The sequence below is a fragment of the Dryas octopetala genome, chromosome 2, assembly GCF_963921425.1.
Source record: "Dryas octopetala chromosome 2, drDryOcto1.1, whole genome shotgun sequence".
Taxonomy (NCBI): domain Eukaryota; kingdom Viridiplantae; phylum Streptophyta; class Magnoliopsida; order Rosales; family Rosaceae; genus Dryas; species Dryas octopetala.
This window is the reverse complement of record NC_141367.1, coordinates 23597551-23615299: the sequence shown is the minus strand read 5'-3', so window position 1 is coordinate 23615299 and position 17749 is coordinate 23597551. Positions and strand designations below refer to the sequence as shown.

At 36.4% G+C, this 17749-nt stretch overlaps 3 protein-coding genes across 4 annotated transcripts; 1 reads left to right on the top strand and 2 right to left on the bottom strand.

The window, feature by feature from the left end:
- Positions 1-462: 462 nt before the first annotated feature.
- On the bottom strand, positions 463-8335 carry LOC147294365 (TOPLESS-related 2). 2 transcript variants are annotated; one of them, XM_086234408.1, is made up of 25 exons: positions 8017-8335; positions 7745-7929; positions 7523-7636; positions 7201-7359; positions 6889-7072; positions 6656-6785; positions 6009-6124; positions 5749-5884; positions 5475-5584; positions 5194-5263; positions 5033-5106; positions 4855-4950; positions 4642-4734; positions 4310-4437; positions 3971-4205; positions 3703-3861; positions 3486-3581; positions 3124-3276; positions 2929-3039; positions 2616-2792; positions 2366-2494; positions 2182-2277; positions 1369-1551; positions 1123-1298; positions 463-808 (listed from the first exon to the last, which is right to left on the bottom strand). In XM_086234408.1, the coding sequence occupies exons 2-25, from the start codon at positions 7891-7893 to the stop codon at positions 664-666; spliced, it is 3219 nt and encodes a 1072-aa protein (XP_086090534.1). In that variant the 5' UTR covers positions 7894-7929; positions 8017-8335; the 3' UTR covers positions 463-663. The 2 variants fall into 2 exon arrangements, with proteins under 2 accessions (XP_086090534.1, XP_086090533.1); XM_086234407.1 differs by having other exon boundaries at positions 7745-7924.
- Positions 8336-10896: 2561 nt separating this feature from the next.
- Positions 10897-15608, top strand: PUM24 (pumilio 24). The gene is made up of 17 exons (XM_086232175.1): positions 10897-11178; positions 11305-11358; positions 11740-11801; positions 11910-11991; positions 12084-12207; positions 12341-12424; positions 12553-12667; positions 12851-13001; positions 13132-13245; positions 13371-13442; positions 13622-13672; positions 13770-13820; positions 14142-14249; positions 14346-14516; positions 14643-14717; positions 14865-15112; positions 15224-15608. Exons 1-17 carry the CDS (start codon positions 10942-10944, stop codon positions 15360-15362), a joined length of 1938 nt encoding a protein of 645 aa, XP_086088301.1. The 5' UTR covers positions 10897-10941; the 3' UTR covers positions 15363-15608.
- A 248-nt stretch (positions 15609-15856) lies between these two features.
- LOC147294363 (Chaperone DnaJ-domain superfamily protein) lies at positions 15857-17406 on the bottom strand. The gene is made up of 4 exons (XM_086234321.1): positions 17211-17406; positions 17028-17079; positions 16858-16925; positions 15857-16429 (listed from the first exon to the last, which is right to left on the bottom strand). The coding sequence occupies exons 1-4, from the start codon at positions 17352-17354 to the stop codon at positions 15857-15859; spliced, it is 837 nt and encodes a 278-aa protein (XP_086090447.1). The 5' UTR covers positions 17355-17406.
- Positions 17407-17749: the final 343 nt, after the last annotated feature.

Here is a 17749-nt window from a genome sequence, read left to right as displayed (position 1 = left end):
ACCTCATTCATTGTCTGCTTACTGTTTTCTCTACCTGACCACATCCTACGACCCCAAAATGTCAGAGAGACATCAATTCGGCTTTCCCTTCTTTATTTTCTCTGTTCAGAAACCCAATGTGATTCCAACAATGCTTACAACTTATAAAAATATCAACACTTTCTACCTCAAGCAAAACAAAATGAGGAGTCATGTACCTGCAGACAATCAGATGTAGTGCAAATTTCACTGTCACCCTGCACCTGCAATTTAAGATTCAGTTCAAAACGACAATGTAAACACTGAAAGCATGTAGCCCGTCCATTTTTCTTGAACACCCTGATCATTAATTTCGTAGAGACAAGTAGTTCATTTCCAGTTTTTAAGTATTGGTATTGGTAAATGATAATAAGTGTGCCAAAACAAGGCAAATTGCAGCAGACGGGGAGAAAAAACTGTTTATTTGTAGAAACAATTAACACATCTATCATGGAAAACATATAATATACATTAATTTTTGCTCTAACCATTTAGATCTCTATATTGCTCACGCATTCGGTGAGGCACATATATATGGAACACCAACCTACTAGTCTGCTATAGTACATGAATAGATCATACAAATCAACATTGAGAAATGGACATAGAATTTCTATTTGGAGCTGCTAAGAAGCAGGAACATTTTCAATTATCTGCAGGCACCAAAACTCCCCACTTCCCCTCGGCTTCTGAGGGCTCTATAACTTTAACAGATCCATCTGTCAGTCCAACAGCAAATTGATGTGGCTCTTGCAGATGTGCTGTAAGGACTAGCGGGTACACCGTTTGGCTGTAACACAATAGGACAAACCTAGTTTAGATGTCAATAATGATACAATGGTGGGTGCTACCAACAACAATGGAAAATTTTTCTCCTTTTTTTTTTTCATCTTAATCAACAGGTGATATGCAACTTTTTTTTTTAATAATACCTCAGCACACTCCATTTTACATAGGAATTAAGATAATTTTTGTCCTCTTTTCTTGTATTTTTAATTCACACTTTGAAGTGGAAATCTAGGTGAACTCACAGCATAGCACCACACAAATTATATACTGTAGAAAGTGAGAAAGCAACCACGCATAACTAAGTGCTCTAAATACCTGTTTGATGATGCTTGTGATAAGTATGCCGACAAGGCAATGCGACATCTTAGTTTCAGACTATCAGCATCAAATACTCCAATATTACCATCAGTAAAAGCCGCATAAACTAGTTGACTACTGCAGGAATATGCTGCACAAGATATGGGCGCAGGCAATACATCTTGTGGCATCCACTGCAATAATTAAACAAATCAGGGATTTGTTGCACACAAACAAGAGTAACTCATCCAAGAATTTCTATACCTGCCGAATGCATTCTGCTTTGGCAGCATCATATAATGCTAGTTGAGTCTCATGGCATACCAACAACCGGACTTGATCAGAATAGAATTGCACTTGCGTGTCACCGGCAGGCGCCTTTCCAGCGGGCAGTTGAATTGTAACCGATTTCCTCTTATCCCATGCATCCATGTTCCAAAAGCATAGCTGCAAATGCATTTTCGTTTTAAGAAACAATTTCTGGCATAAACCATATCATGAGCCATGATTTTTCAAGGGAAAATAAAATATTAGGACTTGTACACATCAACTTACTAGCAAGCAAAGTAACAAATTAGCAAATAAAATTGACATAGAGAAAGACCAAGAAAACAACAATAACAGAAAGGCCAAATTTCACTTATGGTCTTTGTAGTTTGGGTCTGATTCCACTTTGGTCTTTATAGTTTCAATTGTTCTAATTTTGGTCCTGTACTTGACAAATTGTTGCAATTTAAAGACACATTAGCATTTTGTTCATTAAATGGTCAAATTCGTTGCGCTTTTCGCCATGTACTTTATAAATCATTGCGATTTTGGTCATGTACTGTACATACCGTTAGTGATTCAATGATATATTTAACGAATTAAGGGACAAAAATGCTAATGTGTCCTTGAATTGCAACAATTTGTAAACTACAAGACCAAAATCAGAACAATTGAAAGTTGAAACTACAGGAACCAAAATAGAACTTGGTCCAAACTACAAGGACCAAAAGTGAAATTTTAGCCTAACAGAAAAGGGATAATAAGTTGTTCCCGTTACAAAACAAGAAAAAGAAAATGGGAGTCACATACTTGAGCATCAGCACCTGATGAAACCATGATTTTAAGGTTGACAGAAAATGCTAAACCAGTAATGTGCTTCTGGTGGCCTTTCAGTTTTGTTTTGACCTAATAGCAGAGCAACATGATTCAATTGTAAACAACAAGAGCAATTCAATCACATAACAATGGACACAAAGATTGTTAAATCAATCACCTCATCAACTCTAACATTGTAAATGTGGATAGTTGAATCTTCCATTCCAATTGCTATGATGTTATTATCCAGAGGATGAAATGACAGGAACGTTGATGCAGGTGGAGGTGGCATGAAAGTTGTCATTACCTGCAAACCAAGAAATTTTCGTCCCAACACGCTTGTCAATCCAATACATACAGCATCATGCAAACTGTAGCGGATAATAGAAACCATCATAAGATACATCTGCATTACATCACTAAATTACCTTAAAAGTCATCATATTGAACAGAGACACTTTTCCCCCACAGGCAGACATCACATAGGAATCATTCTTTGAGAGTGCAATGCATGGAACTGCTTCTTCACAATTCTCTGGGACATCATTAATCATTAAAAGACCACTGTTGGGTTGCCAATGTTGCGGAACAACACTGGCAGTGGCCTTTCACCCCACAAAAAGTCAGAGATCTTTTCATGAAAGTTTTTGCAAGTACTCAACACATTATATGTTCTTATAGACAAATACATGCAGCTGAGAAAAAAGGGAAATATTTATTCATGTGTGTGTCAAGTATCACCTTCCCACTTGGATTTTGTTCATTGCGGCTCCACTTCCATAGCTTCTGCACCCCATTTGAACCAAGAGCCAGAATGCCGGCACCAGAATTTGTGTAAAGAAGTCGAGCAACCTTAATTCAAACAAGACCTTCTTAATATCATTACCTATGGAATCACAATCAACAAAATAGGGAAAATATAAAACAAAAGCCCACCTTGTTAGTTGGATCTTTACTATCTGGCATAGTAACCACTCGACACTGAACAGGATCAACAATCTCTGCCAGTTCCCAACATTTATTTTTATCAGATACATCATCCAAATTTCTTCTCTTTTCTACGCTTCTTTCCATAGAATCAACTCCATTCTACAAAATTTATTTAGTAAAATTAGATTAGGAAAAAAGGGAAAAAATCACAATACCACTAGATAACTTATTAAACTGAATTTGGTAACAATGACAATTAAATTTCATGACTAAACAGCTATGGTTGTACTTTGACAGCCAATCAGTTGCCATTTAGTTACGAATAGCATTTAAATATGAATCTAAATTATATGATTTATATGGCATACAAGAATCTGAGTAGGTCTGGCAGGAGAGCTTCTATCCATATGGTCCACTTTATTAATGATCGGATTGATGTTTGCAACCATGGCAGAAGTAGATACCTGATCCATGAACATAAAGCAAATCAAGTTCTCACTTCGCAAAGAGAAAGTCAATTTGTCATGAAACAAAAAATGCAAATGAATGAAAAGGTTAGAATAGCATGGAAAGAGAAATAACAACCTTCATCTCAATAGATGCTCTGGATGCTTCATAAGATCGAGTTTCGATTGCTCTTAAGGATCTGAAACCATCAGCATTTGCAAGGACCTTGAATCCATTTTCAGCCGTGGTAACAGCAAGCAAATTTCCTTCCTTGTTGAATCTCAAGCGGGGAAGAGTCTGAAGTAATCCAAATGCTTACATCAATGAATGGAATCTCAAAACAAGGGTATCTGCTATTCAATCATAATTTTGAAAATAAAAGTAAATGAATAATGAGTAATTTTACTGGAAGTCCACCCTCAGCATCTGCACTAGTAAGAACATTTGTATTATCCATATCCCAAAACTTTATCTGGTTATCTTCACCAACAGCCAAAAAGTGATTTCTTGTGGTATCAAATTGCACTATGCCAGAAGATTTCTTTCTGAACCCAGTATACGTCCTCTTTATTGCCCCTTCACTTTCATTCCATTCAACCAGGAAGGACTCACCATCTTTGCTAGTCCCACAAGAGAATAATCTGAGATTTAGGAGGATCAGTCATAATTCGCACATCATCACATGAACAGAGAAATATGTGACAATGGTAACTTATAGAATAGTCTGTGTAGATCTTCATTCTACCTATTTCCATCATCGCTGTACAGCATTGTGGTGCACCACTGCCCAGGAGCATCATAGTCAACCCTGGAGCCCACATTGTCATACAGCCAAGCTTTTATTTTCCCATCAACAGCAGTTGAAAATATAAACTGCAAAAAAAAAAAAAAAAAAAAAAAGGAAAACCATGACATAAGTAAGATGCATCTTCACTGCAAGAAGAAGCTTGACATTTACACCTTTTTCCAGTAGACCATTTAGGAAGCGCTTTGTGTGTGTGCGTGCGTGTGTAGGTAGGTGTGTGTGTGTTTATATATACATGCATACCCAGGCTTCAGGTAATGGACATGTCTTACCTGAATATTCTCCTTCTGATGGGGGCAAATTGAGTAAACAGGTGCTTCATGGCCTTCAAAGTGGAAAAGCTTTCTTCCAGCCAAATCCCATACCTGTAAATTTAAAGATAAAAAAATCAGCCATTAACTATTTATCAAGTTTTTTTTTTTGTCAGAACTATTTATCGAGTTAAACAAAAAAAATGTACAAGCTACAAAAATTCTGGCCCCCACCTTTATCAGCTTATCATCTCCGCAAGTTATAACACATAATTGCTTGTTTGGATGAGAGAATGCTAAATCATTCACACTACCAATGTGGGCATCAATCTATGAGAAAACCAAATCCAAACATCAGTCTAAAGTGGCAAATAATTCTTTTTGAATTAGCATAAAGTGAATCAAAACATGCCTCCAAATGTTGACGTAGATCAGTAGACCCTTGATAAGCATACAAATGAACCAAATGTTTCGTAAATGCAACACCTACAACACAAAATACAGGAGATTATGTTCAAATATGCATTCAGAAATGAATTTCAGATGATTTTAGAGAAGCGCTGCTGCACATACCAATTAAGTTTCCATCTGGACTCCATGATACACGTTTAACAGACATTGATGAGTCTTTGACATTAGCAGCCTAGAAAAGACTCAAAGTTAACATACAGCAGTGGTCAATGATAATGAGTAGTACAGACCTCTTTTAATAACCTTTAACCAAATATCATGAAGACCAAAACTTTGAAAACCAAATGCAACTTACCAAGCACAAACAAATTTGATGTTTTTAAAAATGAGATAAAGAATAGTGATAGGCTTATAAGGTTCTGACTGGGTAATGAGATCTACACCTGAAATGGCATGGAAGAATTATTCGTATCCCATACTTTGAATGGCTTTGAAACCAGCCTCTCTCGCAGCCCAACTTCCCACAGTGTAATTTCACCGTTACTACAGCCAACTACTCAATTATAAACATATAATATTCAAGTCAGATATGAGATAGAAACTTCATGTAAACTAATTTTCTTTTTTGTCTTGGCATAGAAACTAAATCTTAAAGGTATCACTTCAAACTATGTCCACTCAAGGCACAATTTCTGTGGGATTTTACGTACAACTTACCAGCAAGTAATGTGGGATGAGAAGGGTGGAAATCCATGCTTATCACAGTGAATCCCTGACGAAGAGTACAAGCTACAGTTCTCGGTAGGTCGTCTAGCGACCATGAAGTATGATGGGCAGTGGGAGGATAACTGACCTGAACATAAAAAGTAGGAAGTTCCATAATTAGCGCAACAATGAACCATCTAGATACAGGACCACAAAATGCAAGAAAAAAGTATCCATAAATTATGTAGAGAATTAAAACCATCTACTAATACCTCATCAACAGATTGTGCAGACCGCAGGCGTTTCATTAGTTGCTCATGATCAGAGTTTTGGTAATCAAGCATCCCAAGAGCATTTGATGGTGTTCTTGGATGCTTTAAACCGGTGACTGTTAAGACAGAAAAAGTGTTCCAAGTTACCAAAATAACTCAAAACAATAAGAACTGTATTATGTTGTCTGTTAATGATTTCAAGCAAACAAAACAATGATCAGTGAGTTAAACAGTAAATACTTCTTGTTGGGCATGGGACAAATGGAACTTTTTTTTCTTAAAATAGAATAAAATAATCAAGCAAACAAAAATAAGTATATTTTCAATCAATAGGCAGAATGGCCAAGCATAGAAGAACTAAGTCTTCAAGAGTTTCTTGAACCTCTTCAAAACACGGAAAAAGACCATCCACCTGAACCTCCCCACAACCACTTTAACTCCCTACTGGCACATATAAATAAAAATATCGCCACAAAAGTTTCTTCTTAATTAAATCTACATTATCACATTATTTAACATTGTGTTCAAAAATAAATAAATAATATGAAAATTGAAATAAGCATAACTCAAAAAAAAATCTTCAAGTTATTACACTGTAGTCTAAACTCTAAGTTGCAATAACAGCTCCAAAAGAATGAAGACCTAACCTTGACCGGGTTGAACAGGCAAGGGTGAAGCAGCAACAACAGCTGATTGCACAGACAAGGAAGGATTAGCATTCGACATCCATCCTGCTAAAGCATTCGCATTAGCAGCTGCAGCAGCCGGCGGAAAAGGCTGTACATGATAATAACAAAACAATTTGAAACATCACAAGATCAGCATTAACGGGCAAACATTTCAACATTTATAAAAATTATGAAGAGAGATATGATCATACTCCCCCATGTGCTCCAAGAGGAGCATAAGTTGAAGGCTTTGCAAGAGCTGCAACCGGAAGAGTAACTGGAGTCAGTGGGGTGGGTGCACGAGCTCCGTTTGGAGAACACGTGTGGTCCATGAATAAGGTCTTAATGTCAGGATTTGGCCTTGGGTTCTTGCACAATTGGTGCTGCCAATTTAAACTGCACAAATCATAAATTATGCTTCAGTATTTTCGCAAATCATAACCAATGATATTGACTGCCAAAAGAACCACATTGACCTCCCTTCATGGAAGATACCAAAATGGAAATTTTCCAACCAAAAATACCTTTGATTGATTAGAGTTCGCAAGCGTGATGCCTTCAAAGTGGGAAAAGCAAGCTTCTCTCGAAACAGAGGATTTGCTTCTATCAATTTTTTAAGCTCTACTAGCATTATGCTTCTAGCTGATTTAGTATCACCATACTTTGATAATTGTTCATTTTCTCTGCACCATGTTAAAAAGTTAAACCCAAATTTTCATATTCATAAAATCGCATGCATTTGAACCCAGAATTAAAAATGAAATAAATAAACACTTCAAATCCATTTAATCTGTTAAGGAACCCAACTTACAAATATAATTTAAAATGGACTGAAACATAAATCACCTGAAGTTTTCAAGAGTCAAAAGATGTGTAATTTCTTTGAACAAATCTTCGTTAAATGTCGAAAACACTTTCAAATCCTTCACTAGTATCTCAACGGCCTTAGCTCTGTCATGCCTGAGCTCATTTCCAAATTGCAATACCCCCATCAGCAAACACAACAAATAAATAAATACACTAAATTAAACAATCACATAGAGAGAGAGAGAGAGAGAGAATGAAAACCTGTCGAGGGCTTCGAGATACTTCTGCTTTCTGACCTCGAAGAAAATCTTCATGGAGTAACGATTCTCGTCGACTTTGGTGAAGCCAGAGAGGTACTTCTCCACCTCATCCCACTCTCCAGCCAACGCTTTTTCTTCGAAGTACTTCATGTTGAAGAAGTACCCCGACTCCTGCTCCAGCCTAAGCTTCACCAACACCATAACCAACTCAAATTTAACCCGAAAATCAAAAATAGAAAACAGCCAAAAAAAAAAAATGCACTACTCACTCACCTGTGTACGGCCTCCTTGAATTTCTCTTCTTCGAGGAATTGAAGGATCAGAAACACCAGTTCTCTGCTCAAAGATGACATTTTTGCCCCCCGAATTTCCAACACTCAAAAACTGAATTTGAAGCACAAAAAGTATTCAATTCTCGGATGAGGATTAATGCGGCGGAGAACGACGTCGTTTTTGGAGACGGCGAGCTTTAATCGGTCGCAGAACTCGTTCTGGATTCTAGGGTTTCTGGTTCCATGATTTGCTGTTCAACGAGAACAGTGAAGAAGCACTACGAGAGAAGAAAAGAAAAAAGATAAAGAAGAGAGAGAGAGAGTGAGAGAGGGGGAGTTGTTCGCACTTTCTTCGATGCGTTTTGCAGGGTCTTTGTTTTCACACCCACTTATCACTGATAGCGTATCACTGATACGATACGACCACCCACTGATCCACTGAGTGGGAACTGAGAAGCTCAGTACCTCATCATTTCGTAAAAGGACGAGATTGCGTTTGGTCAGTGGGGCTATCCAGTGCGTCGCTCCAGTGTAAGCGCGAGTTTCAGTTCGATGGAGTTGGAGTGTCGTGTTTGCGTGGCGAGATTCCATTGGGTTGAGAGATGTGGTAGGGAGGAGGTGGGAGTAGGTGATTGCAGTTCTGTAAAGGCAGTGTGGGTTCCGGATTCGAAGGCGAAAATGAAATGGATTGAATATACATGGTAACGTCCACCACATCCAGTTTCCTTGTCGGGTGACTACGTGTCACGTCCTCCACTAGGATCTCCTGCCAGCACATGATGTTACTTTGACATGGATTGTATGAGTTTTAGTATTTTTCCAATTCCAATACGAGTGTTATGGATTTTATTCAATAGATTCTTTCTAGTAATTGACAAATTTTGAGAAAATAATAGTTAACCATGATTGTATCTAACGTGTAATTTTCTAAATAAATAATTTATTGATTCATTGTAATCTAACTAAAAGAAATATTTTAGGTGTATATATTTTAGGAAGAATTCTATTTAAGTTCTTTAGTTTTATAATATATTAAATAAAATTTTATGACTTTTAAAATTCTAACTAAAGTTTAATAATATTGTAACCATTTTATGTTACACAATATTAGTTCATTGTTTTTTATTTTTTTCACACATACCAAGTGTTAAGCGGTCGGCGGCCATTTTCGATTGTTCGGCAATACATTTTTACTTCTTTGTCAAACCCTGGAGCCCAAAATCTCATAGTTAAAACCTAATATGCAGCTTCCACAAATCTCAGTCCATACCCTATAAAGGTATGAGGTTAATCCGTATCCTATACCCTCAAAAAATAATAACATATTTCTTTGACAAAACAATGATTGAAGGACTTTATTTAGAAAAAATAAAGGCTTTATTTTGAAAAAAAAAAAAAAAGTCATAAGGTTTTTTTTTCAAATAAGAAATGTTAGAAGGACTAAACTGTAATTTTTCCTATATTTGATCCCTTTGAATAATATTAAGATTCTCATATTTATATTCTAAAATTTGGATTGCAAATAATGTGACATTGTATATGTTAGTATTTTATTTGTTGTAAATAAATGAACTTAGAATGAGTTTTTATATGAACCTATAACATTTTATTTGTTAGTATTATATTTCTACAAAATAATGAATGTGAAATATTTAATTGTTGTTGTAAAGGAGATGATTTTTGTGGTTATCCAACAAACACTTGGAGAAGTGTTTAGTTGATAACCACCAAACAACCATTATCTTTGTTTTAAAAATGTTGCGTTCATAAACTTAACCTAACCCTAAGTGTTTGACTCATAGATGTTGAACATATATAACGTTATGCGTATAGTACTAATTTATCAAACACATTCTTATTTAACTTTCAAAAAATTGAACTTGTTTTTTTTAGCTAGGGCTGATAAATAAGAGCTATATTTTATTTCAAGATCTAATCCACAATTTGTCAATAACACACATTCATATCAATGTTTGTTGGAATAAGTGTAGGGTGGAATTGTAAAGGAAAGTAGCTAGAGTTATTAGTGGAATAACTTAAACAAGTGTGAGTTTGTGGAAGAACATGAGCCTAGAGTTTTTATTGGAAGATTATGAGAGGGAGTATAGACTATAGAGAGTAAATTGAATTGTATTGTTATCGGTTGTTTTTTTTTTTGTCTAATATTATGCCATTTATGTTAGTGTAAATAAATAAAGGCTTAATTATAAATGCAACCACCAATTATGAGGGGTATTTCAAATTGGTCCATGAACAAAAAAATGTTTCAAATGAATACACTAAATAATAAAAAGTTATAAAATATATAGCACATTTGTTATGAATTTCGTCAAAAAAGACAATTAAATGCCACTTTAAACAACGATGACATTAATTTTTTTAATAATGTGGACACCAAATTTGCTATACATAGATTTATAATGTCATATTGATAAATAAAAAAAAAACTACAAAAAAAGTACAAAAACTTTTAAACTTTTAAACTTGTTATCATTTATCCATGTGGTGTAAATTTAGTGTCCACATTATTCAAAAAATTCATATTAACACTGTCTACACTAGCATTTAATGCTCTTATTGACGAAATTTGTAACATATGTGCTATTTTGTAACTTTGTATTAGTTAATGTACTAATTTGAAACATTTTTTTATTCATGGATCAATCTGAAATACTCTTAATAGTTGGTGGGTACATTTTGTAATTGAGCTATAATAAATTTTGTTAATGAAATTCATATTTTATTGGTAACTGGACATGGGCCACGGGGCAGGGATGAACCCTTACCCGTCTCGACCCGTTTCGACCCCTACCCGAAAATTCTCTTACCAAAACCCTGAAAAAAGTTAAAACCCTTCTTTACAAACACAAGCACACCAAGACCACAGCACAGAGACGAAGAACTTGAGCTCTAGTATTACACTCCAATGGCGGCGAAGAACCTGGATAAGAGCAAGCCAAAGAAGAGGAAGCAAATCCCAGGCACTAAGACCGAGACCCATAGCTACACTTCCAAGAAACCCAAGCTCCATAGCCCAAAGCCCTCCAACCCTCAAAACAATGACTCCAGGAAACCCTTTAAACCCCACAAACACCGTGAACCAGGACATGACGATGAGAAAAAGGAACCGTTGTCGAAGAGAGAGGGTCGCCTCCGTGCCAAGGTCGATATCTGATGAAATTTATTTAGGATTTTTTATTTGTTTTTTTTGCTTGATGTTAACCTTCATTAGCAATAAGAACTTGTTGCTGAATCTTTCTGATAAATGAACAAGTTTGAATTGTTGCAGGAACTTGCAGAGTCTAGGAAGAAGAAGCGAAAGCGTCATTACAATTTAGAGCAAGTAAGTATTTGTTACTTTGTTCACTCAAATTTTTATTTTTATTTTGGTTTTATTCTAAAATTGTTTGGATAAGCATTTCATTTTGCAAATAATTAATAGGAAACGAAACCATCTACATAATGTGAATGTTAATTGGTTGATGAACCTGGCTTTTGCTTATAACATGCACAAATGTGCACCAGTGTTTGTACTCATCCAATGACTTGCTTTGTGAGTTTGAAGCTCGCCCCTTGTCACTCGATGCGTCATTTCCAATATTCGCTCGTTGTTTCATATGTGTAAAAGACAACAGTAATTAATTGGACACCATTTAAAATGCTTGAACCATGAGCTTGTTGTGGCAATGGGATGAACTTGTTTTTTGACCCCTCATTTAAATAGGAGCTTGCACATCTGTGGGAGAAGATGAGACGTCGTAATATTTCCAAAGAAGATAGATCCAAGTATGTAGAGTTATATTGCAATTCCACCTTTGTCGTCTCTCTCTTTGTATCTACATTCTTCATTGGTATGTTCATATACTTATTCTTGTTACTGATAACCTTTGTAAGGTTGGTGAGTGAAGCCCTAGGAAAAATGAAGGGGAAAATTCCTGAAATTGCAGGCTCCCATGTTTCTTCTCGTGTTCTGCAGGTGATTATCTTGCTCCATCTCTCTAATGTTGTGAAGTCTTAAGTCTGTGTTTTCTTGCAGTAGCCTGTATTTATGTGTTCCTTTTACCTTAGACTTGTGTTAAGTACTGTTCACAAGCGGAAAAGGATGCAGTATTTGAGGAGCTTCAGCCACATCTTCTGACCCTTGCATGCAACACTTATGCTGTTCATCTGGTGAAAAAAATGTTAGACAATGGTATGGTTCAGCTTGGAAAAAAGAAATATATAAAATTGTAGTCTTGTTTCTAAGACTATTGTATTTTGAATTTTCGCTGGTTGCGAAAACCTCTTACTTTATAATTAATTATTAAGTTTGTATTGTTTGGCAGCCTCCAAAAAGCAGCTAGCGGGGTTTATCTTGTCTCTTCATGGGCATGTTGCTTCCCTTCTTCGTCACATGGTTGGATCCGAAGGTATGTTAGAGGTTCTCTGTAGTCCTTGGAGATAAATCTCACAAGCAATACCCACCCAACAAGTTTTTTTTCCATTCCCACACTGAAGAATTATAATATTGTTGTTACTTCTCTAAATCCTCTTACAGTTGTTGAAAATGCATACCAATTGGGAAATGCAACTCAAAAGCAAGGACTTTTGGTTGAACTCTATTCTACAGAGCTACAGTTGTTTAAGGACTTGGTCTCAACGAAAGAGGGCAGGTAAAGGATCATCTGTGTGTAATCCTTTTATACCAAATATAATGTGGTTACATTCTTATTGCAGTTTGTTTGCTTCCACTTTGAATTTCACGAAGTGATAGATATGTATGGCTTCCACAAGGACCACAACCCTTGAAGCTATCCTAATGTTATTCTGTCTCCTGATAAATGATCAAATTTCAGGTTAATAGATGTAATTTCAAAGTTAGATTTGCAGAAATCTTCAGTCTTGCGGCACATGACTTCAGTGATTCAACCCATTTTGGAGAAGGGAATAATTGATCACTCTATAATACACAGGGTATTGATAGAGTACTTCAGCATAGCGGAGCAGGTGTGTTTGAGATATTACATGTAATTTATCACTTTCTAAACAATTGTTTTTGGAAGTAATTCCTTGCCTACAATATAGGCCTTTGCTTTTCATTTTGTCTCTCCTTTCTGAAGTTCAAATTTTTTTTAAGTTCTCTGCCACAGATGTAATTCAACAGTTGTCAGGTCCGCTTCTTGTTCGAATGATCCATACAAGGGACGGATCTAGGGTTGGGATGCTCTGTGTCAAGCATGGCAGTGCTAAGGTTTATTGCAGTTTCTCTAAGATTTTTATCATACCCAAGTGGAAATCTTTGTCACTTAACCATATGTATTGGAGTTTTGACTAATAATGTACATTATGTTTTAATTGTCATGACTTGTTTTCTAGGAAAGAAAGAAGATTATCAAAGGAATGAAAGGCCACATACGTGATATAGCTCATGATCAATGTGGAAGTATGGTAAGCTTTTGGGATCTTTTTTTATGTTGTATTGTTTCTATGCTAATATTTGTAATACTATGCTTTACTATTATAATTCTATGCATCTTCCTGTCTTGTTTCAGTTGTTTCAACTGCATACATGACACAACTTTTTAATATTATTCATACGTGATAATAATTAATGCTATACATCCCAGGTTCTTGTCAGCCTTGTTTCAGTTGTTGACGACACAAAGCTTATTACAAAGGTTTGTTCTTCCTGCGATGTTTGTTACAGAGCTTTCTTTTTGGCATTATTCATATATTTCTGGTTAACATTTCTAAATTATATACTCCTGATAACAGGTTGTCATCCATGAGCTTCAAGAAGATTTAAAGGATCTTGTTCTTCATAAGGTTTCTGCCCTTTCTGTAGTTTCTACTTCATTTTATAAATAAAACACTTGATTAGGATCATACTGCTTTAACTGTATTATAAGGGATTAAATGCTGACCACTGGAAATTACCTGAATGTTGATCATCTATTATATTCTCTGAAACTCTGAGAGAATATAGAGGTCTTCCCACTCTCCAAATTAACCCCTTCCCCTGATGATTGGTTGGCTAAGAATTTGTAATCCCCTCGAGTTATTTCTATATCTGCAGTGGTCCTATTTCACCTTAATATTTCACTAGTCTACATTCCTAAGAGATCTGGTACTGTTTGCAATTTTCAGAGTGGAAGGCGTCCCATACTGCAGCTACTTCATCCAAATTGCTCACGCTATTTCACTCCTGATGACATGGCTTCTCTCAGTTTGACTATCCCTTCTCTAGCCAACAAGGTAAATTTTCTATTTTTCTCTTTTGTAGAAAATAGAAATATATTTGGATAGTGATTCATCTGCAGGGGAACTTGCTTTATTTCTATCTATTCCCAGGTTGAGGCCAGTAGCAAATCTGGTGAAGAGGCCAGTAGTGATCTGGAAGTGACAGCAGCTGAAGCCAATAAATGTATGAATCCTGATCAGAGTCTCCACTTAGCTGAGGGCGGGAAAAAGGATCCTTCCATACGAAGGCAAGAGTTGTTAGTCAAGAGTGGACTGGCTGAGGTTTGTTGCTTTCACATAAAACAGATTACAATTTAAATAAAGATATTATAGTGGAGTTGATTTGAAATTCACCTCAACTGTTTTTTGCAATAAGAACATTGACTTTAATGACGTAATGCCTTGCAGAGGCTAGTTGATGTATGCATTACAAGTGCTGGTAAATTACTTAGATCAAATTTTGGCAAAGAAGTCATATATGAGGTACTCCTTTTACTTTTGTTTATATAGATATTTTACTAAGGAGAGTTTTAGCATTTGCCCGAATTTCCCTGATTTGTTTGTCAAACTGCATTTTAAAATGTTTATAGCATTTTTTACACCGTTGGTTTTACTTTTTAATGCATGCAGGTTGCAACTGGGGGTGCTGATGGCATTCTCCACCCAACTTTGGATGAAAAGTTGAGTGAATTATATGAAGGTATAGCATCTCTTGTAGTGGAGCCTAAATCTGAAGACTCAAAAGAGGAGCACATCCTTGAAAATTTCTATTCCAGTCGGACCATTAGAAAACTAATCTTGGACTGCCCCACCTTTGCTTCCACTTTATGGAACAAAGCACTGAAAGGAAAGTGTGAATTGTGGGCCCAAGGTCACAGGTCAGCCTCCTTACCTTCCTAGTCCTTATTCTAAGTATGATGCACGTGACTGAGCATACAAATGGATGTGATACTTTCTTTTATACTTGGTGTTTTATTCTGTGATTGCAGTGGTAAGGTAATTTCTGCATTCTTAGAATCTTCAGACTCCAAGGTAAATGAACTTGCAAAAAAAGAGTTGCAGCGGTTGATAGATGCTGGTGTTCTCAAAATCCCCGAGACAAAAACACAAAATCAGCCAGCAGAATGAACAAATGCAGAAATTGTTCTTAAAGAATAGAAATGGCATGGTTATCATAGCAATCACAAAACGACACCAATTCCAGATCCGCCATAACTGTTGACTAAATGCAGTTAAAGACAAACTTCAAAATTTTGTATGAGGGTTCTCTTTCCTATTATATAATTCTAATGTTGTTGGTACAGACAGTCTGAAACCATTATACAATTTCTTATGCTTGTTGTATTAATTTCTTCTTTTCTCTTTCTCCTGAAAGTGAAGTGTTGCCATATCCTGATATTCGAAATTAAAAGGATACACTTATATACAATTAATTTCTTACCAACTAATTCTCAGGAAATCCAGGATCTTGCAATATATGCAATCAATTTTTTACTAACTAAATTGTAGGCAATCATCTGGCAACATGGCAATGCAGGAAGAAAAAGTTAAGGAGTCTCAAAAGAAATGACTTAATTTTTTCAATTAATGAATGAAAATTGAAACAATCTACTTTTTAGAAGTTATGAACGGACACAAGTTGATCTGCTCTTAAAAATTCCCCTCTCTGATCTGACCTCAAACACTGGGGAATCATATGTAGCTCTTCCTTGTTCATAATTCATTATAGGATGTCCTGTTCGCAGGTACCAAAAGTTCTGAGGTTTATCATAAATTCGAGTCCTGAGATGAGGGTAGCCTTGAACCATGTGGTCAGATGGATTGAAAATGGGGGATTCTCTGAAATCTCTACTGGACCTGGGGGGATTAGAAATGCTCTGGAATGCATTAGCAGGTGGATTAAAGAGTGCAGATTCTTTTCCTGGGGCTGCATTATTAGCCCTCAGACAGTTTTCTATCACTCTTGCCTCCTCTCTAAATCTGTTTCTGATGTCTTTCAGACCCTTCAAAACTTTACATGACCTTGACCTACTTGAGGGATTCCAAGCCTTGTGTTCTGAAGCATTGGCACTGCTGGGAGTGTTGTTGTAATTAGTAGTTGTATAGGGGATTGTACCACACTCAAAGCATAACTTCCTCCATCTCTCCAAGTCAAAAGCTCTTCTTTTTGCAGTATCAGAGAGACATGAATACGCCTGCAAACAAAATCATAATTTGAACCCAGTACCCAAAATAGATTAATCATAACACGAGTGCATTGCAACTGAATGCATTCACAAGTTACACACCCCATCATGAAAATGCTGTTGGTCCAGTCCAATATGTGGTTTTTCCAAACAAAACTCTTGCTGGTACAATTAAATGGTCTGCATTCTCTCTTAATGGTGCTGTCGCATGGGACATTGGGACTCCCCCTTCACCTAAGTCCATGTACCCCAATTTAAGAGGGTACAGTACAGGGTTGCAATGGGCATGGTTAAGGACTAAGGGCTAACCCCACCAAAACTCAGACGAATTTTCTTGCCCATTGACCCTGGTCAACTTGTTGTGGCCAAGAGAAAAATAGAGCAACCAAAGAACCATCAAAAGTTTAAGGTGGAACTTGGAAGGGAGCAATTCTAACCTCTGAGACAAGTTTGAAGGCAATCTCAGCCTTGGGATGCTTGTTCTTATCTGGATGAAGCTGTAAAGCTGCACACACAAATAACACAATAAGCCCAACCAGTCACCAATCAAGCAATATGATAACTTGGGAATGATGTAAATGCCATTATTCTTTTAGGCCAAACCTACCAAGTTCATGGTATCTCTTCCTTATAACATATATCCCAGCATTTTCTTCCACCTATGATTTTCCACAAACATGATCTTGAAATTAAAAAAAAAAAAAAAAACCCAAAAACAAAAGAGCTACAAGAACAAAAAACCCAAAAATGGCTTAACGTTTAGAACCAAGAGAGGCCAAGAAAAACGTACTCCAAGAAGACGATACCAATCAATGAAAGAAGATTTAACTGGGCTGCTGAAGCCATGCCTATTATGAGAGCAGGCAATGGAGCGCGTTGACATGGAGCAAATCTCTGTCACCAACTGGGATTTGAAATCAGAATCATGCCCCATTTTTTTTTTTTTTTTTTTCCCCACAGAGAAGAGAAAAAAATGGAGGCGGAAATGGAAAAGACTTAAAAGAATGAGAAAATGGTTGAATGGGTAAAATTGGGTTATCAAAGATATTGTGCGGTACGTTTTAATTGTTGTGCATGTGTGTGTGTGTGTTTTTGGGTTTTATTGGAGAGACAGAGAGGCAGTGATTGTATTTACAAGGTGGAGCGGTTTAGAAAAAAGAGCAAAGATTGCGGGTGAGATTTTTGAAAGTGGGATCAGTTGGTGGGAAGGAAGGAATAGGAAGAGGTCACCGTCAATCTTGCCACGTGGAAGCATTTGAGGAGGTCTAGGCTGCCATTATAGGAGTCCTTCGGTTTTTTTGTTCACCTTCATATTGGAGGTTCAAATTT